The sequence below is a fragment of the Penicillium hordei genome, assembly GCF_028827395.1.
Source record: "Penicillium hordei strain IBT 12815 chromosome Unknown utg000004l_segment0_segment0, whole genome shotgun sequence".
NCBI lineage: Eukaryota > Fungi > Ascomycota > Eurotiomycetes > Eurotiales > Aspergillaceae > Penicillium > Penicillium hordei.
The window spans coordinates 3,946,266-3,970,854 of NW_026623145.1; the positions used below are offsets into that span (position 1 = coordinate 3,946,266).

The 24,589-nt window shown below is 46.8% G+C and overlaps 11 protein-coding genes across 11 annotated transcripts; 7 read left to right on the plus strand and 4 right to left on the minus strand.

The window, feature by feature from the left end:
• Positions 1–273: 273 nt before the first annotated feature.
• N7537_008656 (aminotransferase class I/II-fold pyridoxal phosphate-dependent enzyme) lies at positions 274–1,685 on the minus strand (the record flags this gene model as incomplete). The annotated part of the gene is made up of 3 exons (XM_056899710.1): positions 274–600; positions 656–798; positions 857–1,685. 3 exons carry the CDS (start codon positions 1,683–1,685, stop codon positions 274–276), a joined length of 1,299 nt encoding a protein of 432 aa, XP_056751786.1.
• Positions 1,686–2,002: 317 nt separating this feature from the next.
• Positions 2,003–4,989, plus strand: bioDA (adenosylmethionine-8-amino-7-oxononanoate aminotransferase; the record flags this gene model as incomplete). The annotated part of the gene is made up of 6 exons (XM_056899711.1): positions 2,003–2,184; positions 2,248–2,341; positions 2,389–3,722; positions 3,774–4,351; positions 4,399–4,567; positions 4,830–4,989. The coding sequence occupies 6 exons, from the start codon at positions 2,003–2,005 to the stop codon at positions 4,987–4,989; spliced, it is 2,517 nt and encodes an 838-aa protein (XP_056751787.1).
• Positions 4,990–6,193: 1,204 nt separating this feature from the next.
• N7537_008658 (uncharacterized protein) lies at positions 6,194–7,868 on the minus strand (the record flags this gene model as incomplete). Its single annotated transcript, XM_056899712.1, has 3 exons — positions 6,194–7,274; positions 7,330–7,571; positions 7,623–7,868. The coding sequence occupies 3 exons, from the start codon at positions 7,866–7,868 to the stop codon at positions 6,194–6,196; spliced, it is 1,569 nt and encodes a 522-aa protein (XP_056751788.1).
• A 1,159-nt stretch (positions 7,869–9,027) lies between these two features.
• Positions 9,028–10,429, plus strand: N7537_008659 (Pyridine nucleotide-disulfide oxidoreductase class-II; the record flags this gene model as incomplete). The annotated part of the gene is made up of 3 exons (XM_056899713.1): positions 9,028–9,293; positions 9,356–9,608; positions 9,677–10,429. The coding sequence occupies 3 exons, from the start codon at positions 9,028–9,030 to the stop codon at positions 10,427–10,429; spliced, it is 1,272 nt and encodes a 423-aa protein (XP_056751789.1).
• Positions 10,430–11,022: 593 nt separating this feature from the next.
• Positions 11,023–12,542, plus strand: N7537_008660 (FAD-dependent oxidoreductase; the record flags this gene model as incomplete). The annotated part of the gene is made up of 2 exons (XM_056899714.1): positions 11,023–11,321; positions 11,489–12,542. 2 exons carry the CDS (start codon positions 11,023–11,025, stop codon positions 12,540–12,542), a joined length of 1,353 nt encoding a protein of 450 aa, XP_056751790.1.
• Positions 12,543–13,629: 1,087 nt separating this feature from the next.
• Positions 13,630–15,011, plus strand: N7537_008661 (NAD-dependent epimerase/dehydratase family protein; the record flags this gene model as incomplete). The annotated part of the gene is made up of 7 exons (XM_056899715.1): positions 13,630–13,679; positions 13,743–13,921; positions 13,979–14,085; positions 14,143–14,341; positions 14,392–14,498; positions 14,557–14,837; positions 14,888–15,011. The coding sequence occupies 7 exons, from the start codon at positions 13,630–13,632 to the stop codon at positions 15,009–15,011; spliced, it is 1,047 nt and encodes a 348-aa protein (XP_056751791.1).
• A 561-nt stretch (positions 15,012–15,572) lies between these two features.
• N7537_008662 (Zinc finger C2H2) lies at positions 15,573–15,849 on the plus strand (the record flags this gene model as incomplete). Its single annotated transcript, XM_056899716.1, has 2 exons — positions 15,573–15,687; positions 15,752–15,849. 2 exons carry the CDS (start codon positions 15,573–15,575, stop codon positions 15,847–15,849), a joined length of 213 nt encoding a protein of 70 aa, XP_056751792.1.
• A 1,003-nt stretch (positions 15,850–16,852) lies between these two features.
• N7537_008663 (uncharacterized protein) lies at positions 16,853–18,048 on the minus strand (the record flags this gene model as incomplete). The annotated part of the gene is made up of 3 exons (XM_056899717.1): positions 16,853–17,553; positions 17,781–17,877; positions 17,959–18,048. 3 exons carry the CDS (start codon positions 18,046–18,048, stop codon positions 16,853–16,855), a joined length of 888 nt encoding a protein of 295 aa, XP_056751793.1.
• Positions 18,049–18,122: 74 nt separating this feature from the next.
• On the plus strand, positions 18,123–19,271 carry N7537_008664 (uncharacterized protein; the record flags this gene model as incomplete). Its single annotated transcript, XM_056899718.1, has 1 exon — positions 18,123–19,271. One exon carries the CDS (start codon positions 18,123–18,125, stop codon positions 19,269–19,271), a length of 1,149 nt encoding a protein of 382 aa, XP_056751794.1.
• A 1,860-nt stretch (positions 19,272–21,131) lies between these two features.
• N7537_008665 (uncharacterized protein) lies at positions 21,132–22,741 on the plus strand (the record flags this gene model as incomplete). The annotated part of the gene is made up of 5 exons (XM_056899719.1): positions 21,132–21,286; positions 21,340–21,353; positions 21,435–21,839; positions 21,900–22,258; positions 22,310–22,741. 5 exons carry the CDS (start codon positions 21,132–21,134, stop codon positions 22,739–22,741), a joined length of 1,365 nt encoding a protein of 454 aa, XP_056751795.1.
• A 527-nt stretch (positions 22,742–23,268) lies between these two features.
• On the minus strand, positions 23,269–24,498 carry N7537_008666 (glycosyl hydrolase; the record flags this gene model as incomplete). Its single annotated transcript, XM_056899720.1, has 1 exon — positions 23,269–24,498. The coding sequence occupies one exon, from the start codon at positions 24,496–24,498 to the stop codon at positions 23,269–23,271; it is 1,230 nt and encodes a 409-aa protein (XP_056751796.1).
• Positions 24,499–24,589: the final 91 nt, after the last annotated feature.

Consider the following 24,589-nt stretch of genomic DNA (forward strand, 5'->3'; position numbering starts at 1 on the left):
GAAATCGATGACCTGCCAAGATTATCATATGCGAGTCTCATATTACCGAAGTAATCCCTAAGTACCTTTCAACAAGGAAACTTGCAGGTTAACAAAATGTCTTCAATTAACCGGGTAACTATGTATGTAGGCATAACGTTATAACTAGACCGGATTGACGACTCTGACATAATATGTACCGGGATCAAAATACAATGAGTTCAAGTACTTTGAACTAAGCATTGCTAGGGGACAATCTCCATGGAAATGCAAAGCCTAAAGAATCTCATACTTTCATAATTTTGACGAGTTTCTATGACTTTGATCGAGCCACGACTGAATCATTCGCGTCAAACCATCGATCTCCCCCTCGGTGTTTCCAGCATGCAAACACACTCGCACCCGTTCCTTTCCCTCGGGAATCGTCGGTGGCATAATCGCTCGAACAATGAATCCGTTCTCCTGGCAGAGACTTGCCAGCTGCCGCGGCTGCGATGTGCGAAGGGAGATAATGGGAGATGTAGGGAAATGGTCGACTTCGAACATGACTGATTGATAAGTATGGAGGCCATCGAGCTGTTGTCGGAGATGGCGGATCAACTCCTGAAGCCGGTGTTGTAACTGTGATCCAGTTAGTTGTTGGTATATTAAGGGTATGGAGAGGGGATCGACTCACTGATTCAGTTTCACCGGATGACAGGAGCTCATATGCTGCGCGAATCGATGCCAGGAAGGGAAATCCTAGAGCGGTAGTATAGATTAAACTCCGGGCATAGTTGATCAGGTAATCCCTTGTCTCTGGCCCGCAGAGAACCATGGCTGGGTAAATGTTAGTCGAGTATTCCAAGGGCCGACCAAACCACACAAGACAACGTACCTCCGTGACTCGCTAGTGCCTTGCCGAAGGTGTGCACTCGGATGAACATGCGATCTTGAACGCCGAGTTCCTGAACCACCCCAGCACCCCGCGGTCCAAACACACCAGTCGCATGCGCTTCATCGACATAGAAATATCCATTGCCGCGAGGTAGCAGTTCGTCAACAACCGCGATAAACTCCTTGATGGGAGCAACATCGCCGTCCATGCTGTAGATAGACTCAATAAGCACGAAGACATTGCGCGCACCTTCCGCGATTGCAGGGTCTCCGGCTATTTGCGATTGCAGAGCCTCTCTCAAGCCAATGGGCGAACTGTGAGCAAACATCTTCCGAGGACCGGCTCGCGACAAACGCATGCCCTCATGGGCACTTGCGTGGATGAGCTCATCGTACAAAATCAAATCGCCTGGCTGGGGAATACTGGATAGGACGCCGACATTGGCATCATATCCGGAGTTGAATAGAAGTGCTGTCGGGGCTTGGTGGAATTCTGCAACAAAGTTTTCGAGCTCTTCTGCGTAAGCCGAATTCCCGTCTAATAGCCGAGAACCTCCGCTGGCAAGGGGAAATGATGGCGGTGTGTTGTTCAAAAGTGCTAAAAATCGTTCCCGGTATGCGGGAGACGTGGACAGTGACAGGAAGTCATTGGAAGAGAAATCCACAGCTGTCCGGGGTAAAATGGTCAGCCTCCGACGGGCAGATTTGGCTTCCCGGCGGGCCAATGCGGCAGATAGTGAGTCAATGAGGGTTTTGGGCGCTGAGATTGCTGAGCTTGATGTGCTTGATGTGCTTGATGTGCTCGATGTCCTAGGTTGAGATGCAGCCATATTGATTTTCACGATCGCTGACGTCAATTCCCCTGATGATCTTGGTTCTGTTCCTGAACGGTTATGCACGATTATCCACTGTATTTTTATTTTTATTTTTAGTTTCGAATATTGTTGATTGTTGACGGTTGACGGTAGACTGTTGACTGTTGAGATTGACAGGGCAGATCTTCTTCCAAAAGTCAAGAAGTCTAAGTGCGTTGAGTAACCCAACAAGAGAGTCCGGTGAAATGCGGAAAATGTGGGGATTTTTTGTCGGAAACTCACTGACTCTACCGAGGTCTGTTTTGGACTGACTCACTTCACTTCATCTCATCATGCCTCCCGTCGGTGCAGCCCTCTGGCGCAGTTTAAGAGCCCACCAAGTCTACGGGGCTAACACGGACGTGGGGAAGACGATTGTCTCCACGGTGTTGTGTAATGCCGTTCAACGTCAGAAACAGCGGGCCGCATTCCTCAAGCCCGTGTCAACAGGGGCATTGGATGATGCCGACGATAGGTAGGCGAATTTCAAAATACAATTTATTTGAATTTAATTCCGTTCAATCGCTCACGACCGTAGGCACTTGCAACGTTACGGCGCCGGAACGCTCACCAAATGTCTCTACCAATTCGATGACCCGGTGAGCCCGCACTTGGCTGCCAAAGATAAATTTGTAAGTGCCCATTGGCCTAATTAGAACACACGAAGCTCATCGCGCAGGTTCCGCGAGATGATGATATCCTCGCATCTATACATAACACGCTGTCCGGCTGGGCACGGTCGGACATTGACTTCGCCCTGGTTGAGACTGCCGGGGGTGTGCACTCCCCGGGCCCCAATGGCAATTCACAAGCAGACTTGTATCGACCACTTCGCCTGCCAATTGTGCTGGTGGCAGATTCACGTCTAGGGGGAATCTCCTCTTCGATCTCTGCTTACGAGTCGTTGCTCCTCCGTGGCTATGACATCTCATCGGTTCTCTTGTTCCGAGACGAGTACTACCAAAATCACGAATACCTGCGTGATTATTTCCAGAAAAAAAGCATTCCATTGGTGTCGCTACCGGCACCTCCAGCCCGACCATCGCAGCTGGATGCCGACGCCCAGTTAAGGGATGAGGAGGCCATGCTAGGCTATTACCAAAACTCCGCAAAGGAGTCGGAGGTGCTCCGACTGCTTGAAGAAATGTCCGTCAACAACACCGAGCGCGTCCAGCGCTTGGAAGAGATGCCCGACCGCGCGCAAAAGCTGATATGGTACCCCTTCACCCAGCACCAAGGTATGAAGGCCAAAGACATTACCGTCATCGACTCAGCGCATGATGATTACTTCCAAACATTCGGCCCCAATACATCGAAGGATACCCAAAGCGAACTGCGCCCGACATTCGACGGATCTGCGTCTTGGTGGACGCAAGGTTTGGGCCACGGTAACCCCGAGCTGTCACTCTCTGCTGCCTATGCCGCCGGTCGGTACGGACATGTCATGTTCGCAGGAGCTGTCCATGAGCCAGCACTGTCGCTGGCGGACAATTTACTGAAAACCATCGAGAACCCGAGGCTCACCAAGGTCTTTTACACAGACAATGGAAGCACAGGGATGGAAGTTGCTGTGAAGATGGGTCTACGCGCTTCTTGCGATCGGTACGGCTGGGATGCGAGCCAGGAGCAGATTGGGATTCTTGGACTCAAGGGTAGCTACCACGGTGACACTATCGGTGTTATGGATTGTTCGGAGCCTTCAACATTCAATAAGAAGGTGGAGTGGTATCGTGGCCGTGGACACTGGTTTGATTTCCCTCTTGTCAAGATGGTTGGCGGGTCTTGGAAAGTCGAGGTCCCTGGTGAGCTGCAAGCAGAACTCGGCGGGGATGTTGATTTCGCTTCATTGGGGTCAGTCTTTGACCTTGGTCAGCGTCTTCAGTCTGCCACCGCCCAGCGTTATAAGGACTACATCCATCGCACTATTAACGATCTGGTCCACCGTCAAGGAGTGAAATTTGGTGCATTGATCCTGGAACCTGTAATCCTCGGTGCGGGTGGAATGCTTTTCTGGTAAGAATTCAGTAGCACAATTGTTCATTTACAGATGGACTGACCTTCTAGTGATCCCCTCTTCCAGAGATGCCTGACCGATGTGGTCCGCGACCACCCAGAGCTGTTCTCCACCAACGCTCCCGCTCCCAAACAATCTCCGTCATGGTCCGGCCTGCCAATCATCTTCGATGAAGTCTTCACCGGACTGTACCGTCTCGGTCGCCGCACATCCGCATCTTTCTTAGGTGTGCACCCCGACGTCGCCGTCAACGCTAAACTCCTTACGGGCGGGCTGGTACCGCTCTGCACAACTGTCGCTAGCGAGGAGATTTTTGATGCTTTCTCGAGTCCCGAAAAGAGCGATGCCCTCCTTCATGGGCACAGTTACACCGCCCATGCCGTTGGATGCACGGTCGCTGTTGACTCCTTGAAGACTATGGCCAAGCTTGATGCTGATGGATCCTGGGATGCATATCGCGCTGACTGGAGTAGCAGCTCGGCTGATACTGCCGAAGCTTCAACTCCGGATGTGTGGAGTGTTTGGTCACATGGTCTCCTTCAGGACCTATCTTCTACCAAGTCGGTGGAGAGCGTGTTTGCTATTGGAACTGTGCTTAGTATTTCGCTGCGTGATGCAGCTGGTGGGGGTATGTTCTTCAGACCTAAGAAATTAACAAAGCTAACCACATCACAGGCTACAACTCCAATGCCGCAAAGGGACTGCAGCAGAAGCTTGCTGTTGGCGGTGATCAGTTCAACGTTCATTCACGCGTCCTTGGCAATGTTCTTTACCTGATGTCCAGTGTGACTTCCAAACCCGAGTCCCTCCAAGAGATGGAGCGTCTCCTCCGATCGGCATTAGTGTAAGTTAGATAAGAATACGTATATACCGACATGACAATTGAATATTTAAGCGCATACTCTTTTACACATTTTCTGCAACCATTGTGTAGTTGTGTACTAGTAAATATCGCTGCCGTAAATAAATCAAATTTTACGCACTGGGTTTAATATTTCCAGATCTCGCAGCCGGAAGTCCAGTATCCCCTCCCATATCCTACCCATCCCATGCATCAAAGAAAGTAAACGAAGATGACAGGTCGTAGACTGCGTGATTGTTCGTAGAGGGTATTTAGCCTACCACACTGCGGCAACTCAATGCTTCAAGGAAGCCGCCAAGGTCATCCTTCTGCACCTCGACAACACAATGCTCAAAGCTGTCGATGCGCACACGAGCATTCGTCTCCTGGACTACCTCCTGGAAGGCCCAATAGATTTGGGTTGATGAATGAACCTTGTGATATACACTTCAAGTTCAACGATGAGGGCATCCGAACGGACTCCAATTATCAGCGAAATACGTTAAAATCCCTTTTACAGCAAATAGAGCTCTGGACAGCTGTACTCTTTACAACTAGAATATAAGGACCAGTGGGATTGACGCCAAAAATGACCGCTTTTGAGGCCAGAAACGGTTGCCTTTCCACCGGCCACCCATCCAAAACGCGGCAATTAATTTAACCCCTTCTTCTTCAACCACCCACTATACCACTAATTCGATCCCGAAGCTCTAGAAATCCAATAGAGTAAGAGGGTAGGATCTTACTAGCTATCTAGGCTTTTAAGAATCAAGAAATCTCCTTAATTCGTAAAATAGCGCCTCTTTTTAATATACTATATATAACTTTATAACGCCGCCTTACTAGTAATCCTTTTCATCTTAAAATACGCGCTAATAACTATAAATTGATAGAAGTTAAAGAGGAGTTTCTTAAAAAATAGATTCTCTCTATAGATACTTATAGAGTAGCCCCTCGGCCCTCTTCTATATAAGAAATAGCGGATCTTCTTGTTCGAAGGCGTAGAACTACCCTAGTTCTTTTAGCCGGCTAAAATTAGGTTATAAAATTTATAAAATAATCTCCTCTCCTTTCCTCCTAATTCTCGAAATAGTATAACTATAAGCGTACGAAATATAAAATTGTAGTTTAATCTAGTTTAAAAGACTATCCTTTAATTTAGAATCGACCCCGATAATATCTAACTTTAATAAGGCCGGTTTTATAATAGGATTAACTATAACTATAAAGGTTATTATAAGAATTAAATACTATAATCGGAGGTTAATCTTATAATCTAAATAGATAATAGTAGTTAATTATACGAATATTTCTAGATAGGCCTTTTCTCTATATATAATCTTTGAAGATAAAGTCTTTATTAAATTATAGTTTAATAATGGCGAGCTGGGAGAAGAGAGAGCAATACGACTGTACTGTGCTGGCAACGAATATTCGCATTTCACATTTGCTGCGAATATTTGCGCGAATAATATTCGTAACAGCCCTAGTTCCAGATGAAACTCCCGTCCCAGTCCACCGACTTCAACACATTTGATCTCAACAGCCTAACGCTTGACTATCTTCCAGCCTAATTTAAACACACTCGGTTGATATGGCTGCGCTTTCCTAGTCGCTCTCAAAGTCCCTCTAGGCAAATCTCTTGCCTCTGGTCTCGAGAGGCAACATCAAACTTGTCAACACCAAGATTGCATATAGACTGGCACAAACAAACAATGGAGCGGTCGTGTTCACATTTGCATAGCTTCCAATCAAAATCGCAATGACACCACCAATACGATTAATTATAACGCAGAGCCCATATCCCGTTGCACGGTGGGCAGAGGGGAACACTTCCGGAGTGTATGCATAGAGTGTGCTGTAATAAATATTGCCACCCGCAGTAATTGCCGCGGAAATCGCTACATTCTGCAGGGAAGTTTTTATCTGGGTATAGCCAAATTGTAGCGCTGTTGTAATTGCGGCGCCAACTGCGAGGGTTCCTCGCCGGCCGAGGTACTTTGTTTCAACCAGGCCTCCAGCAATGATGGGTCCAATAAGGCCGCAGGATTGATTAATGGCGTAGTTTCGCCATGTAATATATGTCGAATCATCGGAGCCAGTGTCTGCCCCTCGAGAGGCGAGATAATAGGGTAAGTAGACGGTGTACAGGGGACTGACAATCCCGATCAGAAACCAATTGAGACTGATTACAAATATTGAATATGCAAGACGGCGAGTCGCAAATAAGTCCGAGAAGTGTTTTTTAAGGCGGACAGAGGACCAGACAGACTTTTCCGAATTCAACACATGGCCTGGCTCTTCAAGTTGTTGCAAAGTCAATGAGAATGGTCGGTTGTAGCAGTCGGCGATATTTTTCAGAAGGTCAAAGGCTTCAGAATCTCTATTCTGAGTGATGAGCCACTTCGGCGTTTGTGGCATCCGAATCACAAAGACTCGCAATATAGCCAAGAGAGTTATCAACCCTCCACAGGTGAAATGAAGGTATCTCCATCCCATATTATCTCTGTTTGTGCAGATTGTCACATCAGAATGACAACTGTAGTTTCCAAGAAACGCCCAGGCAAGTAAACCCGTGATAGTATAACCGACTGCCCACCATACTGCCAAAAAGGTGGTCAGCCACGAGTGAGAGACGGGCAAGAATTCGACCAGATTGGTCGTATCAAGAATGTAGTTCCCACCGTTAGCAGCGGAATAAATTGCAACCCTATGAGAATTTGAGAAAGGCTTATCGGATAGGACATGCTATTGGAATCACTGACATGGCGGCAAAGGAGATATAATTCGGCATTGCTCCGGCAATGAGAACGAAGACGGCGCAAATGAAAAAGCTGCTGTTGAATGCCAAACGGCGGCCCACTATATCTGCTGATATTCCCCAGAGGGCTGCACCAACCAATAGCCCCACTTGGGACGCCATGGAAATGCCTGTGATATGCTTGCTTGGATTGCCAAATTGCTGTGTCACAGGAGACTGTGAGACTGATTGGCATAAGACAAGGAGCTAGGAAATATTAATAACCAGGAAAAGTGCAGCTGACAGACGGTTGCTCACATTATCGGCTCCATATCCAAACCCATTGAGGACGAACAACTTCCAATGAAATGGTGTCATCCCGACCTCGTCAATTGCCGCGTTGACCAGGATCATCTTTCTTGTAAGCGCAAGATCAACCTGGCGGGTGTCAATCAACTCTTCATTTTGATCCACCGGAGTCGAAGTTATCCTCTTGCTTTCATATTTGTTGGAGTCATCAGTAGAAGCAAGCTCTGTGTCTTCTTGCCATTTTGGGTCGGCCATTTTGCCTTGGAAAAGGGAAGATTTAAAAATAGGATCTGGTACAGCGATTCTCTCAAAATCCGTTTGAGAAGGAGCCTGGTTAGTATTAATAGACTAGTCGCAAGCTTCATCGCGGGATTTGAGATAAGAATTGCGCGATTGAGCTGAGGTATTTGTATCAAAAAATGACTATCTCTAGTCCAATCAGCTAAAAGAGAATTTGAATATGGATTAAAGATGTGTATATTTCCCTTTTTTGGAGGTTCGCCGGTGACTTTCGGATCGCGGACCCAACGCAGGGGAGAAAGCCAACTTCGGTGCGGCAAGATTCTAGATTGTGCTTCCTTATGTTTACGATTCTACTAATATTGCGACACCATCAAGATGACTTTGTAAGTGGTTCAAACTAGAGCCTTGTAGGACCTCAATAACTCAACCTTGAGGCATAGGAAGGAAGCCCGGATAATGGCTATACTAGCTCAGATGAGGTGATTTCTTATTATATGAGCTCATTTGCTAAAGGTCTCTTGCACAAGGAGAGAAAGCAGGAGAGTAGGAGTCGACGAGAAAAACAAGGTCCGTCTTGCGTTCTATCTCATCGCAATATCTTACCTACCTTCTTGTAAGGAATGTGTACAGGTTAGTTACACTGGTCAAAAATTAGAACTGAAGAAATAATTCCACTTGCGTGCCTATAACCAATCTCTTAAGGATAAACCAGCGAAATAGCTCGGAGTTCTTCTCAGACGACGTTAAATGAGAATAACGTTCAACCCAAGTGGTTTTATATCCCCTATCGTTAGTCTGGCAGGCACAGCATATGATTTGTTTGCAGGTGATCTTACAGATTTGTGGCTGGAAGACCCATCCTCTTGGTAAATATCGAACCATGTCCACGGGCTTAGCGTGTATTCCCATGATCGGATTTCGGGAACATTTCGCAGCCTGACCGAGGGATGACCCTCAAATGGGGTTAGTTCCGACAGAGTAAATCCATTTTCGTGCCATATAGATGGTTTGGTGGCGTCATTTCCACTAGGAAGGTGGAATGTCCCATTATCACGAGGACCCGGTTGGGATTTCTACAGTATACCCCTACCAGATCTTCCAGGTATTATTGCTCGCCAGTCACCCTTTACTTCTCACTACACGTCCAAACATAATTGCGAAAACAGTTACCATGGAAGGCCCTAAAAAAATAGAAGCCGGCATCAAGATCGCTATTATTGGGGGCGGACCTGCTGGGCTTTCGGCTGCCATCGAGCTTGCTAGACTACCGTTTGTGGAATGGACCCTGTACGAGCAGAAACCGAGTATCAGCGAGATCGGCACGGGGATTGCTCTACAACGCAACACATGGAGACTACTGGAAAAACTTGGAGTGTCCCAGCATCTCAAGGCAGGGGACTTCTTCAGACCGAAAGATGGGCACGACACTCAATATAGGTGAGCCGGGTTTGCTGCTTTTACAGGACTATGAGCCATGAACTAATATACAAACCGCCCAGAGACGGAAGGACTGGTGTAGTTGTGAAACAGACATACCCATTGCCGAACGTGGCTCCCCACCAAGCCCCATGCAGAATCCATCGGGGCAGACTACAGAAAGCCTTGCTCAAAAACGTTGACCAACGTCGCGTTCAGCCAGGCAAAAAACTAGTGAAAGTGGAACGAGTGGACAGTGGGAGACTTCGCCTTGTTTTTAGCTGTGGCTCCCTTGACGAGGTAGATCTTATTATTGGGGCCGATGGTATCCGTTCTGTGAGTTGAAAATTACTCAACAAGGCAAAGCAAGGCATTACCATGACGCTGACAGAAGGATACATCAGACCATTCGAACGTTTGCATTCCCCGAGTATAGTGTCAGCTACTCGGGCATGACAGCGTATCGAGCAGTAGTCAGAGCAGCAGACGTCCGACAGATTAATGGCCTCTCAAAGGCTATCGTATTCTGGTACGGGACTGATGGTAAGTGGATTTATACAAGTCCACTTGACAACGGCGACTGGGAGATTACTTGCAGGATTCGAGAGCCCGACGACAATGATCGGACGAGTTGGGGCAAAGAGGTTAATGTGGCAAAGTTTGTTGAGACCTTCTACGAGTACTGCGAGCCGATTCAACAGCTCTTATCATTGGTGACTCGGGTGAAGCGGTTCGACTACTTCGGCGGGCCGCGATTGCAGACCGTGATTAATCACAGTTCCGTGGCTCTAATTGGTGATGCGTCTCATCCACTCTCGGGGGCGTTTGGTGCCGGTGCTGCTTTCGCCATTGAGGATTCTCATGTGTTGGCAGGTGCACTTCGTTGGGCAGCCTCTTCATCTCACTCTCTGACGGAAGCCTTGCAGCTCTTTGACAAGGTGCGGTCATCCCATTACAGGAAACTGTACGAAACGTTAGATGAGATTGCTTCAGCTCATCAGAAGACTTTTCGCCACTCCGCGTCGGCAGAAGAGGAGATTGCCGGCCAAATCGAAAATGTTTCACTGTCGAAACACACCTGGATGTTTTATCACGAGGTCAGTCAAGCCTCTGCCTCTGTTGTTCAAGTGGAAACTGACCAAGCGAATGTAGGCTGATCAAGCCCTGCAAGATGCTATTGCAACATTTCCCAATACACTGCCTCTAAAACAGAAGTTGTAGTCCTGACCATGGTCATAAAGGCAGTGGGCACATTAATAGAGTCAATATGAACAGATATTAAGTGTACTACTTACAGGCTATATATGTTCTGTAGGGGATTGGAGGCTACAATCTATTTCAATCATGAAACCAGTTTGCAGAGAAAATAGATAGATGAAAGGATACTGAAAGCTGCCATGGTCTCCCCCTTTTCTATTGCTAGATTGAACAGAACTTTCTCTTCCGGTTCCAGCCTGGGATGATCGCTTATGACCATCTCAATGGACTTACTGTAAATAGGTCAGACTTTTATACAAATGTCTCATAAATGTGGTACTGAGTGGACTCATTATATTGCGACTTTCAATAGCACCATTGCGTAATGCCAGGCTTGGTCGCTAACACCCCCTCACTTATAAACTGCAAAGTGTTGAGCGTCTGAAGATCCTAGTCCTGTACCTTGTTTTGCGCCCAAATATTTCATATTAGCACTTCGCATTCCCAGCGCATATACGAAAAAAAAAAAAAAAACCTCAAAAAAAAAAACTCCATGACGCTGCAATCCTTCAAGGCCATTATCATAGGCGGGGGGCCGGTTGGGATCACAGCTGCCCATGCCCTTCATCACGCCGGTATTGATTTCATCGTACTCGAGCAACGCGATGATATATTTGAGGATGTAGGTGCTAGCCTGGTCATTAGTCCACACAATTTGCGCGTGTTCCACCAGTTCGGCTTATTGGAGAAACTCTTCGACATTGGCTATCCGTTCCTTCATCACAACGAGGGTTTTAACACAAAGAAATCCAACTTTAAACGCTCGTACGCCCTGAGCCTTTTGCAGAAAAAGTAGGTATCAAATTGAGAATAATCTCGTTCTTTCCCTATCTACAGCCCGTTGAACCTATTGAAGACGTCTATCCCTAATGGCTGATTTCATCGGCCTGTTTCTACTTGTTATATCTCCACATCATTTTATCCATTGATCCAGTACTGCATTGCTAACATTGGTATAGCCACGGCAGTGCTCTAATGACCTTTCACCGAGCCCAACTCATCCGTACGCTTTATGACGGCTTGCCTGAAGTTGCAAAAGCTCGCTACCGTACGGGTAAGAAGCTCTCTGACATTGTCGTTAGCAGTAACGACGTGAGGGTCATCTGTACCGATGGCACATCATTCTCAGGCTCTGTCGTCATTGGTGCAGATGGTGCCCACTCCAGAACCCGTTTGGTTATGCGTCGTCATGCGCTAGAAGCAAATCCATCCTTGGCTCCCATTTGGGATGTCGAATCACCATATACATCAAACTATAGATGCCTTTGGGCCTCTATCCCTCGACTTTCCGGTCCTGGAGACAGCTACGAGATGCAAGGTCCGGACCGCTCAGTAGTATATCTCACGGGCCGCGAGAGATCGTGGATATTCCTTTACGAGAAGCTTTCCCAAGCGTCAAACAAGAGAGTTTTCTATGACGACAATGACCGCCAACTCTACGGGGCCACATTTTGCCAATGGCCACTTACTGAGACTTTAACTGTCTCAGATGTACTTCACCACCCCTCTTGCATTGCTGGCATGGCAAATCTGGAAGAAGGAATTGTCGAAAACATCAGTTGGAGTGGAAGGATCGTACTCGTTGGAGATGCGTATCACAAATTCACTCCAAATTCTGGCCTGGGTTTCAACAACGGAATCCAGGATGTGGTTTCACTGTGCAACCAACTGCACATGCAAATATCCTCCTGTATCGCTAGCCCTGCCGGAGGAGAGGCTTTGGATCAAACAGTTGTTCAAGCTGCATTTGACAAGTACCAGCACGAGAGGAAACCATTCTTGGAGGCAGATTACGCGCGTTCTACTCGATCCATACGCCGTTCAACATGGGCGACCAGCACGGATTACCTCTTCGGGAGATATATTCTGTCACTGCGGTTTGTGCAAAAGTTCCTCATCACTCATTCTATTTGTCCCGGCATAAGTCGAGGGCTTGTGTTGAACTATATTCCAGCCTCGGAGCCGCTTGTGGGCGAAATGTTATGGGAGAATTTGATAGGGAAGTCGAAATAAGATATATTTATAGGATTTAGGTACAAATTATACGGCTCAATGCGATATAGGAGGTGTAGTAGTGGTTGTAGTAGCAGCCTGACAGGCAGCCACTCCTATTAAGATTGTGTAAGGATTGCATGGTTTCTATTAGATAGTACTAGGCTTCCGTAAAGCCCATAAAAAAGCCCAACTTGGACTTTTTTATGGAAAGATTTTATAAAATGTCATCAAGATTTCCTATATAGGATAGTTATGCAAAATTATAGGCTTTAGGCAAAAGGAAAAGCCCATTGTGCTCTCGATTAATATTATCTAGGGTTAGATTTAGACATAAGATAGGATTTTTCGCTATATAGATAATATATAAAATACTATCATTATCGGTATTAAGATAGTCGGGAAGAATAAGATACTCTTAAGTTTTTTAAGCGATAATACCTAACGTATTACTACTATTAATAGTAATTCTACTAGGATATTAACGCGTTATACTACTTTATATAGGGTAGTAATCACTATCCCCTTTATCTTTATCCGAGGTTTTAGAACTTTCTTCGTCTAAATTCTCGTCTAAATTCTCGTTTAAATAGTTCGATACTTAGCGCTATTTAGAAATAAAGTAAGTAAATAGTAAGTAGATACTAAATATATACTAAATATATAGTAGGGGTAAAACTAATAAATAGAATATCGAATAGGAGATAATTAAACTATTCTAAAGTAGTATATAGATCAACGAATCGAGCATCCTAATTCGTGTGTATGCTAGTTCCGTGTAAAATACATATCCTATAGTACTAGAATACCCACCTGATTAGCAATCCGGCTCCACCGAAGCACCAAAGGCGAGGAAGGTCCAACCTGTGAATCCAACTTCTATGATTTTGCATTCATAATGTATAGGAAATGAGAAAGATCTTCCCGAACTTCACATTGGTAATCCGGAGAGTTTTGTTTCTGAACGTTACCTTCGGGCAAATTAGTAATGAACTTACTTGTTGTTGTCATGATTTCATGAATCTCTGGCAAAAGACTTTAAGTTCGCTGGTAGAACCTTTTGAGTTCTTCAAATCGCGCCAGCAAATTCTCTCAACAAGAATAAAAAATGGCTGACAGTAAGACACAGGTGCTTATTGTGGGGGCAACTGGGTACATGTACGTTCACACTTACAGCAATAGCAAAATAGTGGAAGGGTCACCCGGCTGACCTTCGAATAGTGGCGGATCAGTTCTCTCCGAGATACTGCGGTCCCCGGAAGCTTCCCAGCTGAGCATTTCGGCCCTCATCCGTCGCCCAGAACAAAGGGCGAAGCTTGAGGACTTGGGCGTGAAGCCACTGCAGTTCCAGGGACTGGATGACTTAGAGGCCTGCAGGGATGCAGCTTCCAAAATGGATGGTATTCAAATCAATCTGTCTCACATGTATCCTTCTTTAACTGACAACGTTTCTCCAGTTGTGATCAATGCCGCATCTGCATCCCATGACAGCTCTGCCAAGGCGCTGATTGAGGGTCTGGCTCTGAGACAGAAGGCCACAGGAAGAGGCTCGTACTTGATCCATGTGAGTTTCCTTCTTCGCGTGGTGCAGCTACTGAGTGCGGAAACTGATACAGTTTAGACATCGGGTACCTCCATTCTGGGCGACCACCCTTATAGCGCCACCGTGCAGGAGAAAATTTGGTCCGACGAGGACAATATCTATGCCATGGAAAAATATCACCCTGAACGTTACGGACAGCGAGTCGCGGATGTTGCCGTTGTGGAAACAGGATTGAGTCTTGGTGTGAAGACGTATATCGTCGTCCCTCCTACTATTTGTACGTTGAATCAATGTGGAGAGATTGGTTTACCTGCTCATACTTAGCAGATGGAAAGGGATCCGGTCCATTTGCGACTCTCAGTCAACAGGTCCCCAATCTTGCACGCTTGGCCCGGAGGCGTGGACATGCTGTTGTGATTGAAAGCGGCAAAGGCGTACGTGTGAATACGAACGGGTGGAGTCATTAATTTTACTGACTGTTTGTATTGACAGATCTGGAACCATGTCCACATGGACGACCTCTCCGCGTTCTACCTTCTGCTATTCCGTGCTGTCATTCAGAAGCAGAGCTGGCTTCCTTCTGGCGCGGAGGCTATCTTCTTCGTTGAAAGTGGCGAACATACATGGCTTCAGGTTAGCCAGGGTATTGCCGATGCCATGCACAAGAGGGGTCTTCTGGCGACGAACGAAGTCAAGTCAATCAGTCTCAATGAAGCAGCTGCAGAAATCACCAAAGGCAATGAGAGCCTCGTGGAGATCACCCTTGCATCGAAGTAAGTGACCTTCTGACATCTTTGGGGTGACATGCTAATGTTTCATTTAGTTCGCGAGCTCGGGCTGATTTTGCTCGTAACAAGCTGGGATGGAGTACGGCGCGTGGATTAGAAGATTTCTTGAGACATTTTGATGGCGAGATAGAAGCTATGCTGCGAGAACTTCAAGGCTAGGCTTTGGGAAATGAGCCCTCGAACGTTCTACGTTTCATCAAAAGTCTGTTCCCATCCCCAAGTTCAGCTCCCCTAGTTTCTAACTCATCAGAGGAAGAGGGGCAGCGGCGCTATTATATAGTATTGTGAAGTCCTCCAAGGAGGTCCGTTAGGGGGCCGGCCTAAGCGAAAGGCTTTTAAATCTACTCTCCAAGTTAGTTTTATAGCTTAGCTATACAATATATACTAGACTCAAAATAAAACAAAAACATACAACAGCCATATTATGGCGATGCTCACCTAGCGCCCATCGTTCGGTGCTGTGCGGCTCGCCGCTTTACGCAGTCGGCCATCAAGCGAGTTCGGGCGGCTTCAGGCGTCTTCACCCAGAGGTGTGAAGCCCTGCCCCAAAATGTGCTTTTGTACATTTTGATTAAGGGAAAGATTTCGCGATGCGGGAGCAGACACCATGTCCTTGCCTTCTAGGCAGTTGCCACCAGTTGCCCTTACCCCTTTCCACTTCCCTTCTACTTCATTCCTATCCCTCTGCCATTTCCCTCTTACTTTCAGTCGAAAGCAATTATGGCGAAAAAAGACCCACTGCTGACTTATACCTGTAATGTGGTGAACCTAAGCGACTTCGATAACTCCGAAATCAGACAGGCAGTCCTGCCGCGTATAGAGAGCGACTATGACTGTGGAATAGAATGTTATAGAATAACTATCTTCTAGATTCCTTAAGCTGCATCCCAACGCTAAAGACCCTCCGGACCTCCAAACCTGCAAAGCCTTCCTCGTGTCGGCTGCTAAAGGGAAATACGGCCGAATCGAGGCTTTGCCCACTGTGGAAACTATTTAGGGATCCAGTAGGGACTTTTAAGCTGGGATGTTATATATACGAGATATCGAATTTTCCAAAGAATTTTCTACTATACTTAAAGAGGTTTGAAGTAGATATGCCTCTAACTAGTGGTATATATTTTAATTTGTTTACTTAATTCATTACAGTAATCAGCCAGGCACGCTTTGACATTATCACTTCGAGAGCTTACTGATACTGGCTTTTTCGAGTATAGATGAATAATACGAGGTGGGATTTTGCTATTGCTATGACAAAATAACGCATGGTCTTCCAGCCTAGCGACCACTTTTTTTGAGGTCTACAGCTTTGAGATATTGTATATTTGCCGGAATTGAGCGTTCAGGTTATCGTCCCCGATATTCGATTTATCCTATACGCTGTAATTCCTGACAGCTTTATCTTGTAGTCCGGGTATATTGAGATCATCTATGACTTGGCCATTTAGTAGTATACGTATTGTTAAGGCCGCAGTTGGGTTAGACGCCTCTGATTGAGGGCAAAGGTTGTATCCTGTCGAATACCAAGCCCAAATACATAGTAGAAACCAGGTATTATACCGGAAATATCATATGACATTAGGTACCAGGCATACTATACAAAAGTATATATTATAGTTAGTCATCGAGGTCTGCACAGATTGTTTAAATAGCGGGTTTTGTCATTTTAGTTAGTTAGTCTTCAACATTGGTCATCTATACCATACATTGTTCGTACACCGGCTTTCTGTCAGGATGAATTAACTAAGTGCTAATTGATGGACGCGTTTTGTACTGCCTGATCCATTCACTTGTCTGATCCACTCGCTTACGAATTACGTTAGTTACTGTCTTTCCACCATATTCCCTAGGCCTACAGATTATCTGGGTAAGAAATCCGAATGAATGTTTCCCCCTTGGCCGATTCTATATACTTAAGACCATGTGTCCCTTCCTCACCTCTGGAGAGGACGTCGCTTCGTGCTACAGCATTTTTACATTCAAGCTTCCCTCAAATGCCTCGTTTAACCACCCACAGCAACATGAGGTCCGAAGAGCTTCTCCCACTTCATGAACAATGCGGCAATGAACATAACGCCTCCGGCAACAGGAACCAGTACAAACGTCATCCGCATCGCCTGCGAGATAGCCTCAACTGCCGTGTCCCGTAGTCCACCCTCCAGATTCTCAAACAGTGTACTCTGCGCACAGGCCACCGCGCCCGAAATTTCTGCGTACGAGTATCCGTGACCAGCAAGAGCAGATTGCAGATTGTTCAAGGCTCGCGATCGGTAGATCTGTCCCGCGACGGCGAGTGCGATAACCTGGCCACCAATCTGGGCAACATTTTGCAACTTTAGTCCAGCGCCCGTGTCCTCGGGTTTCGTAGTCAACGTCGAAACTGTATAGCCGGTCACCATAGACAGACCGCTGCCAACCGCAGTGAGAATTGATAAGCCGTAGAGGGTGCCCGTCGTAGTGCTAGGCTTTGAATAAGCTACCAAGGGACCACCACCGGCCAGCAAGAAAATGCTAGCAATTAGAAAGATGACTTTATAAAGCTTTATGAAGTGGAGAAGCGACCCCGAGATAAGGTTGACCACGACGGCGATAACAACAAATGGTAACAGACGCACAGCTGCCATGAGGGCTCCATCATTGTTCACAAACTGAAAGTAGATAGGAAGGTAGTAGACGACAACGAATACCGACGAGGTTCCAGCCGCTGTCACAGCATATAGAAGTACTTGCGTACGATCTCGCAGCAAATGTGATGGAGGAGGCCAGACGACTTTCAACTGAGGGGAGACTCCAAGGAATCGAGAAGCTGGTCAGTGAGGCACCCGATGTGATGGAAATGAAGATTGCCAAGCTGCTACACGACAACATGACCGATATTCTCCACGAACGTCGAACTGGAGTTGAACTTCTGATCAGCGAGGGACTACTGACACCCTTCTATGAAACCGGTATTCTGATGACGGGAGTCTACCTCCAGCTCTTCAATATCCTGAGCGACATCGCCCACGTTGGCCCTAATCTCCGCGTTCTGGAGATTGGCGGTGGTACTGGTGGCGCAACACGTATCGCTATGAAAGCTTTCAACGGTCCAAATGGTATCAAATCATACAAAGACTATACCCTCACCGATGTTTCCGCGGGGGCCCTCTTTCCCCTTGAGAACGTCGCTCATCTCAGAAAAGGAACACGCGGCACTCATCCAATCAGACACGACTGATGTCGGCTTGGGCAGCAATCTGTCTCGCAAAAACAAAAGGAGCGAATGTTTTTGCCATGGTCGAGACTCCTGAGCAAGCTGGCTTCCTTGTCGAGATGGTCCTACCAGCTTCGCATGTTGCCTTGGTGACTAGCCCTGCAAGTCTCCGGCGGGCTGCAAAAGCCACGCGGAGGGGTAAATTTGATGTGATTTTGAGCACTGCACACGGGGACTTTCTAGAATCCTCTCTCCGGGTGCTAGCGCCTCTCGGTCATCTCATAGATATTGGGCGAGCTGGTGTACAAAATACTGGGGGCAGTGATCCGCAGCTGCTCTCAAAGAATGTTTCATACTGCCCAGTCGATCCTTCCATCATTCCCGATTCGGATTCTCTATTGGTTACCAGCCTCATGCACAAAGTCCATGAGTACTATCTCAATGGCCTCATCGGGCCTATTCCTCGAATTACTACAACTGATGTACCTGAGATATCCCATGTTTTGGGTAACATTTCCAACATGGTTGGCAAGCAGATACTAACTTTTGCAGAGAAGAGTCAATTCAGAACAGTCCCTTCGGCACCAACCGTCCAATTCAACCCCGAGGCCTGTTATGTCATTACTGGAGCCTTAGGAGGATCAGGGCAATGCCTAGTCAGATGGATGGCTGATCGGGGTGCAAGACATTTGGCACTCCTTTCTAGGCGGGATATTACCACCGTTCCCACCGCTCAAAAATTCGTTGAATCATTGTCTCGTCGTGATATTCACATTGACTCTGTTGTGTGTGACATCAACATGGAGCAGCTTTCAGGCGTGATCCAACAACTCGCTTCGGCTCGACCGATCAAGGGGATTGTACATGCAGCTGTCTGTTATCTGGACCTGAGCTTCGACAAGCTTTCATCTTTGCGATGGAACAGTGGCCTGTCAGCCAAGGTACAAGGAACCAAAAACCTGCACAACGTCACCCTATCGATGCCACTTGACTTCTTTGTCATGACCACCTCGGCACTGTCAGTCTATGCATTTGCAATGCAGGGTGCATACACCGCAGCAAACAATTTCCAGGATGCATTTGCACGATACCGCCAGCGACTAAGGTTGCCAGCATCGACAGCCTCCTTCAGTTTGGTCCATGAGGCTACAAATGTTGGCACAGATGCCATCACCGTGGATCTCTTCGAGCGCAACAAGACACTGACGCTAAATGAATCACAGTTTTGACGCTTCTAGAGCCTGCGTTTTTTGAACAACAAGACAGCGACCACGGTGATCTCTGATCAGTGGCATGGTCAACGAGACGACCCACTCTCGATTGTAAATTTGCACACAACTAGTTAGGTCTAGTAACTAACTAACTCGTCACGTATTCTATTAACTACGTAACCCTATTTACTATAACTAGTTAAGACCTCTATAATTGCTATCTTCTAGCTTCCCATACTCTCTTTCCCTTTCTTAGTTATTCATCAGAACCAATAGCATTCCATATTAGTAGTTCTATCTCTATCATTGTAGCCTATCCCGTCATCATCCATAAAATAGTATATTGTATAGATATACGATGTATGTTGTTATTAGAGCGGGGTGTCGTTTGCAGACCTTACGTACCTTCATGGGCCACGACACTATCTTCCTAAGTCAGAGAAGTGGAATCTTGTGTTGTGACAACCCTTGCTAGCTCGCCGAAACGGGATACGGTTATGCTACCTGCGCATGGGCCACGGGTCATTGCGTTCGCGGAAGATTTCGGCCCTCGGTCCATAGTTTGTCATATTGGGTAACATACCCCATACTAAGGAGGGGCTTGTAGGGTAGTGTGGTGAGATCAACACTTTCATTGACTATGTTACATGATAGACTCCACGAAGAGTGCGAGAGGTGGAGTGCTTTGGGGTATGGGCTGAATGCGGAGAAGGATTCATTCCCGGATTTAAACTTTAACTTACGTTCGAATTGCTTCGCAACCCGGGGTTGTCCGGGGGAAATTGGAGATATAGAGGTCAGAATATGGAGAGAGGCTCGAATACTCCAATAGCTCTTTCAGTTTGTGATATGCATACATATGTTCACATCATACATTGTCCGGATTAGGAAGGTATGATTCAAACCAGCTTGGTCGTTTCAAGTATGTGGTCAAGGGACTGTTCGGGAATACCAGACCCGAACCACCAAATACTACCTAGCCCGGTGAGTACTCCGTAGAGTACCTGCCCTAACCTTCAGGGCTGCATTAACCTTCGGATACGCGGCTTGACAAAATAGCCGAACCATAAATGTCTGCCTAAGTGGAATTGGCAAGGCTTGACTAAAATTAATTTTTTGGGTGGCAAAAGAGCTTCACTCCAAGACCCACGGTTTGCTCCTATGTACACTGGCCTTTTTTTTCGGCCCCTGGATCCTACCTAGGTAATTGATTTGTTACTTTGGTACTAAATACAATCTACAAATATACCTAGGTAGTATCAGTATCCGTACACTGTTCAGATTGACAATAACGGAGATAATTTGCAGAGAGAAACCAATAAACGAAGGCACATCTTGGCATTTAGTAACAGCTTGAAACCATTGAGATTCGGGATTGGCCCAGCATCGGAATAAGCGGCTACCATCGGCCAGCCACGCGAGTCCGGCGATTCTTGTTAGATAATAGAATTCTGAGCCGAGTCCGTGATTGGCCAACTGCTGACACAGCGGGCCACAGTGGATCCACTCTGAGTTCGGAAGTGGACCCACCTACGCTTAATTTCTATGGATGATCACAACTTGGCATCAAAGCTTTGCATTTTTTTTTTATCTGAGCCGCATTATTATTGAAAACATAATGTGAATTGGCAATAGAAATTGAATTGACACTGATAAGCCCTGATACACCCCTTCCAGAAGACCCGGGCCCCAGAATTATGCGCTCCAACTCTCCATACAAGTTAAGCTGGGGTTGTCTTAGTTAACGTTGAAAGCTCCACTTGGCTCAAGAATTTTTTTCCTTTAGACACATACAAGGGCTCTATTCTCCTCTTCCTTTACTTCTCTTCTCACCTTTCGCCTACACTCCTTCCCTGTCGGTCTATACGCGTCGACATCATGATTCACGATGGAGCGACACCATACCAGGAGGCGACCGACTCGGAGTCGGGATATAATGAGAAGAAGATGTTGGAGGACCAGAGTCCGCAGTATCAAGATGCCTTTGGAAATGAGGAGGGTGCTGAGGTTAAATATAAAACTATGAAGTGGTGGTAAGTTCATGCAATGAAGCAACAACCAAGAATATGGGCTAATTCTGCGATAGGCAAACGGGAATGTGTAAGTGCTAGCACAATGCCCATGGTCACAAATCTTGATCTGTTGATCAATTGCTATGAACCAACTCTGACCATTCTCTAGTTATGATTGCCGAATCCGTCTCTCTGGGTGTCTTGTCCCTGCCCAAGACCCTCGCCCAGCTAGGCCTCGCCCCAGCTCTTATCCTCATCATCGGACTGGGCATTCTCGCTACCTACACTGGATACACGATCCACCAATTCCGCGCCAGATACCCCCACATCCAGAACTTGGCCGACGCTGGCGAGGTCTTGTTCGGTGCTTTTGGACGTGAGCTGTTCGGCCTCGGCCAGTTGCTCTTCTCGATTTTCATCATGGGTTCTCACATCTTGACTTTCAGTGTCATGATGAACACCGTTACCGAGCACGGAACTTGTACGATGGTTTTCACCGCTGTCGGATTCATCATTTGTTTTGTCTGCTCTCTGCCCCGTACCATGAAGAACATGACCTATATTTCGTGCCTGTGTATGTACAACTGAACTCCGCCTGCACTCGGGAAGAATAATCGCTAATTGTCATATATAGCCTTCGGCAGTATTTTGACTGCTGTTATCATTACCATGGTCGCAGTGGGTGTGCAGAACCAGGGTGGTCATGGCCTCAAGGCTACTGTCGACACCGATCTGGTCCAGGCCTTCGGCGCTGTCACCAACATCGTCTTTGCCTATTGCGCCCACGTGGCTTTCTTCGGTCTGCTCGCTGAGATGGAGCAACCTAAGGATTTCCCCAAGGCTCTGATCATGTTGCAGACCTTTGAAATTGTCTTCTACACCGTTGCTGCAGTGGTGATCTACTACTATGTCGGCCAGGATGTCACATCCCCCGCTCTTGGATCCGCGGGCCCTATTCTGAAGAAGGTTGCTTACGGAATTGCCATCCCAACTGTACGTGTCTTCTGATTCTACCCTCTCTTCGGCTGCTAACACTTTCAACAGATTATCGGTGCTGGTGTCGTCAACGGCCACATCGGTCTTAAGTACATCTACGTCCGCATGTTCCGTGGCACTGACCGCATGCACAAGCGTGACATGGTTGCTGTTGGCTCCTGGGTTGGCATTGCTCTTACTTGCTGGGTTATTGCCTGGATCATTGCCGATGCCATTCCCGTCTTCAGTGATTTGTTGAGTCTGATTAGCTCGCTGTTCGCCAGTTGGTTCAGTTACGGTCTTGGTGGTGTGTACTGGTTGCACATCAACAAGGGTTACTGGTTCTCTTCTCCTCGGAAGATTGCACTCACCATTTTGAACGTGTGCATTATTCTGATTGGTGGTTGCATGTGTGGTCTTGGCCTTTACGTTTCCGGCAAGGCTATTCATGATGACGCCTCCAACAACAGCTTCTCTTGCGCTAGCAATGCCGAGGTTTAAGCTTGTTGTTTGTATATAAAATGTTTTGATGTATACTTTGGTGCCGGGCGATAGCATTTGATTTGGTTATATAGAATTTAGGATTATGCACATAGATTTAGCATTGAGCTATATTTTCAGCGTGTCGTTGTTATTTATATCGAAGTACTAAATAAAGATCCATCATAGATTTAAACCTCTATAGAACGTATTCAATATATATTTTCTATTATCTTCATAGATATTTAGGTATGGTTTTCGTGGTGAGAGTGGAATAGGGAAGGAAATTGTGGGTTCATCTCAGCTTACAGCGGGAGTGTATCAGTAAAATATCCATACATTTAGCTCTTGCGTTGCTCTCACAGGCCTTGGAATTTCCATGAGAGATTTTATCTTTCTCAATTAATCCAATGGATCGCCAACCCCTTTTTCAGTGAGCAATTTCACGTCAATCCGGTGCAATCCTGCGAACGTTACTGAACTGTCCTTGGGTATGGCGCCTGATGAGAACAACGTGAATTCATTTATATGGTAAATTCTATATGTATCTAAATTACCTCAAATGACATCTTCTTGTCAATAGAAGCAGCGCTGGTTCCAACAAAGCAGCTGTAGGTGCCCCGGTCCAGCATCCAGCTGCCTACTTCTTCATCGTACCATCTTAGTTCCTCACTGCGAACAGTAATTTGCACATCACGCATTTCTCCTGCTGGAACCCAAGACTTAATGAAGCCCGCAAGAGTCTTCGGGTAACTTTCCAGCCCCTTCGCTCGAATCTGGGTCGATGGCGAGATATAGACTTGCACCGCCTCATGTCCGTCATGTTCCCCATCATTTGATAAGCAAGCATTGATAACAATCATCGAATCCACAGATGTGGTCATTTGCCCATCAAGACGAATTCCAGATAGGCTGAAAGATGTGTATGAGAGTCCAAACCCGAATGGCCACAAAGGAGCAACCTCCCGCTCCTCAAACGATCTGTAACCGATAAGAACTTTCTCACCAATGACGGAGCGGTCCTGTGCTGCCTCTGCGGGATGCCATTTGCTTGATCCGTGGTCCGATAACTGGCGGAGAAATGTAATAGGAGTCTTTCCGGAGAAGTTGCATTTGCCAAGTAGTACATCCGCTAAAGTATTGCCGTTCTCTTGTCCCTGGTACCATCCAAGTACAATAGCGCGTGCTTGCTCAACCCACGGCATGCTAACCGCGCTAGAGGACTGCACGACAAAAGCGGTGTTTGGGTTGGCAGCACAGATAGCACTCATGAGATCATTCGTGCGGCCTGGCAAGTTCAAGCTTGCTCGATCACCTCCCTCACCCTCGGAGTCTTTGTTGTGACCGACCACTACGACAGCCACGCCAGACCTGCATGCAGCTTCTACGGACCGGTCGAACATCTCCTGCTCATTTTCATGGAGTGCAAGGCCGAGACGGAGGCCTGACACGTAAGGGAAGAGCGTATTGTCTAGATGCTGGTTTGGTGGCAAAGTAACAAGATTTTCCACAGAGAGTTTGTAGGGACAAGTAGCTTTTAATTCGATGACCGCTGTTTTGTCCGGGCTTGAGCATCCGAGGAAACCATTGCTGGTAGCTACTTCCGTCCACTCCGTATTGTCGATCAGAAGCTTCCCTTCGAAGAAGACCTTGGTTTTGCCTGTGGTGGCCACGCTGAGTGTGTAAGTTCCAGAAACCCGAGGTTTGATGACTCCCGTGGCGCGGTAAGAGTATTGTTTACCTTTCAAACTGGGCGGTATGTCGCCGTCACTCATCATGTAAACAAGCGAGTTTGGCCATAGACTGCTTGATACCACAAGATACACCATACGGAGGCTAATTCTTTCTTTTATCCACCTGCGGGCGAGA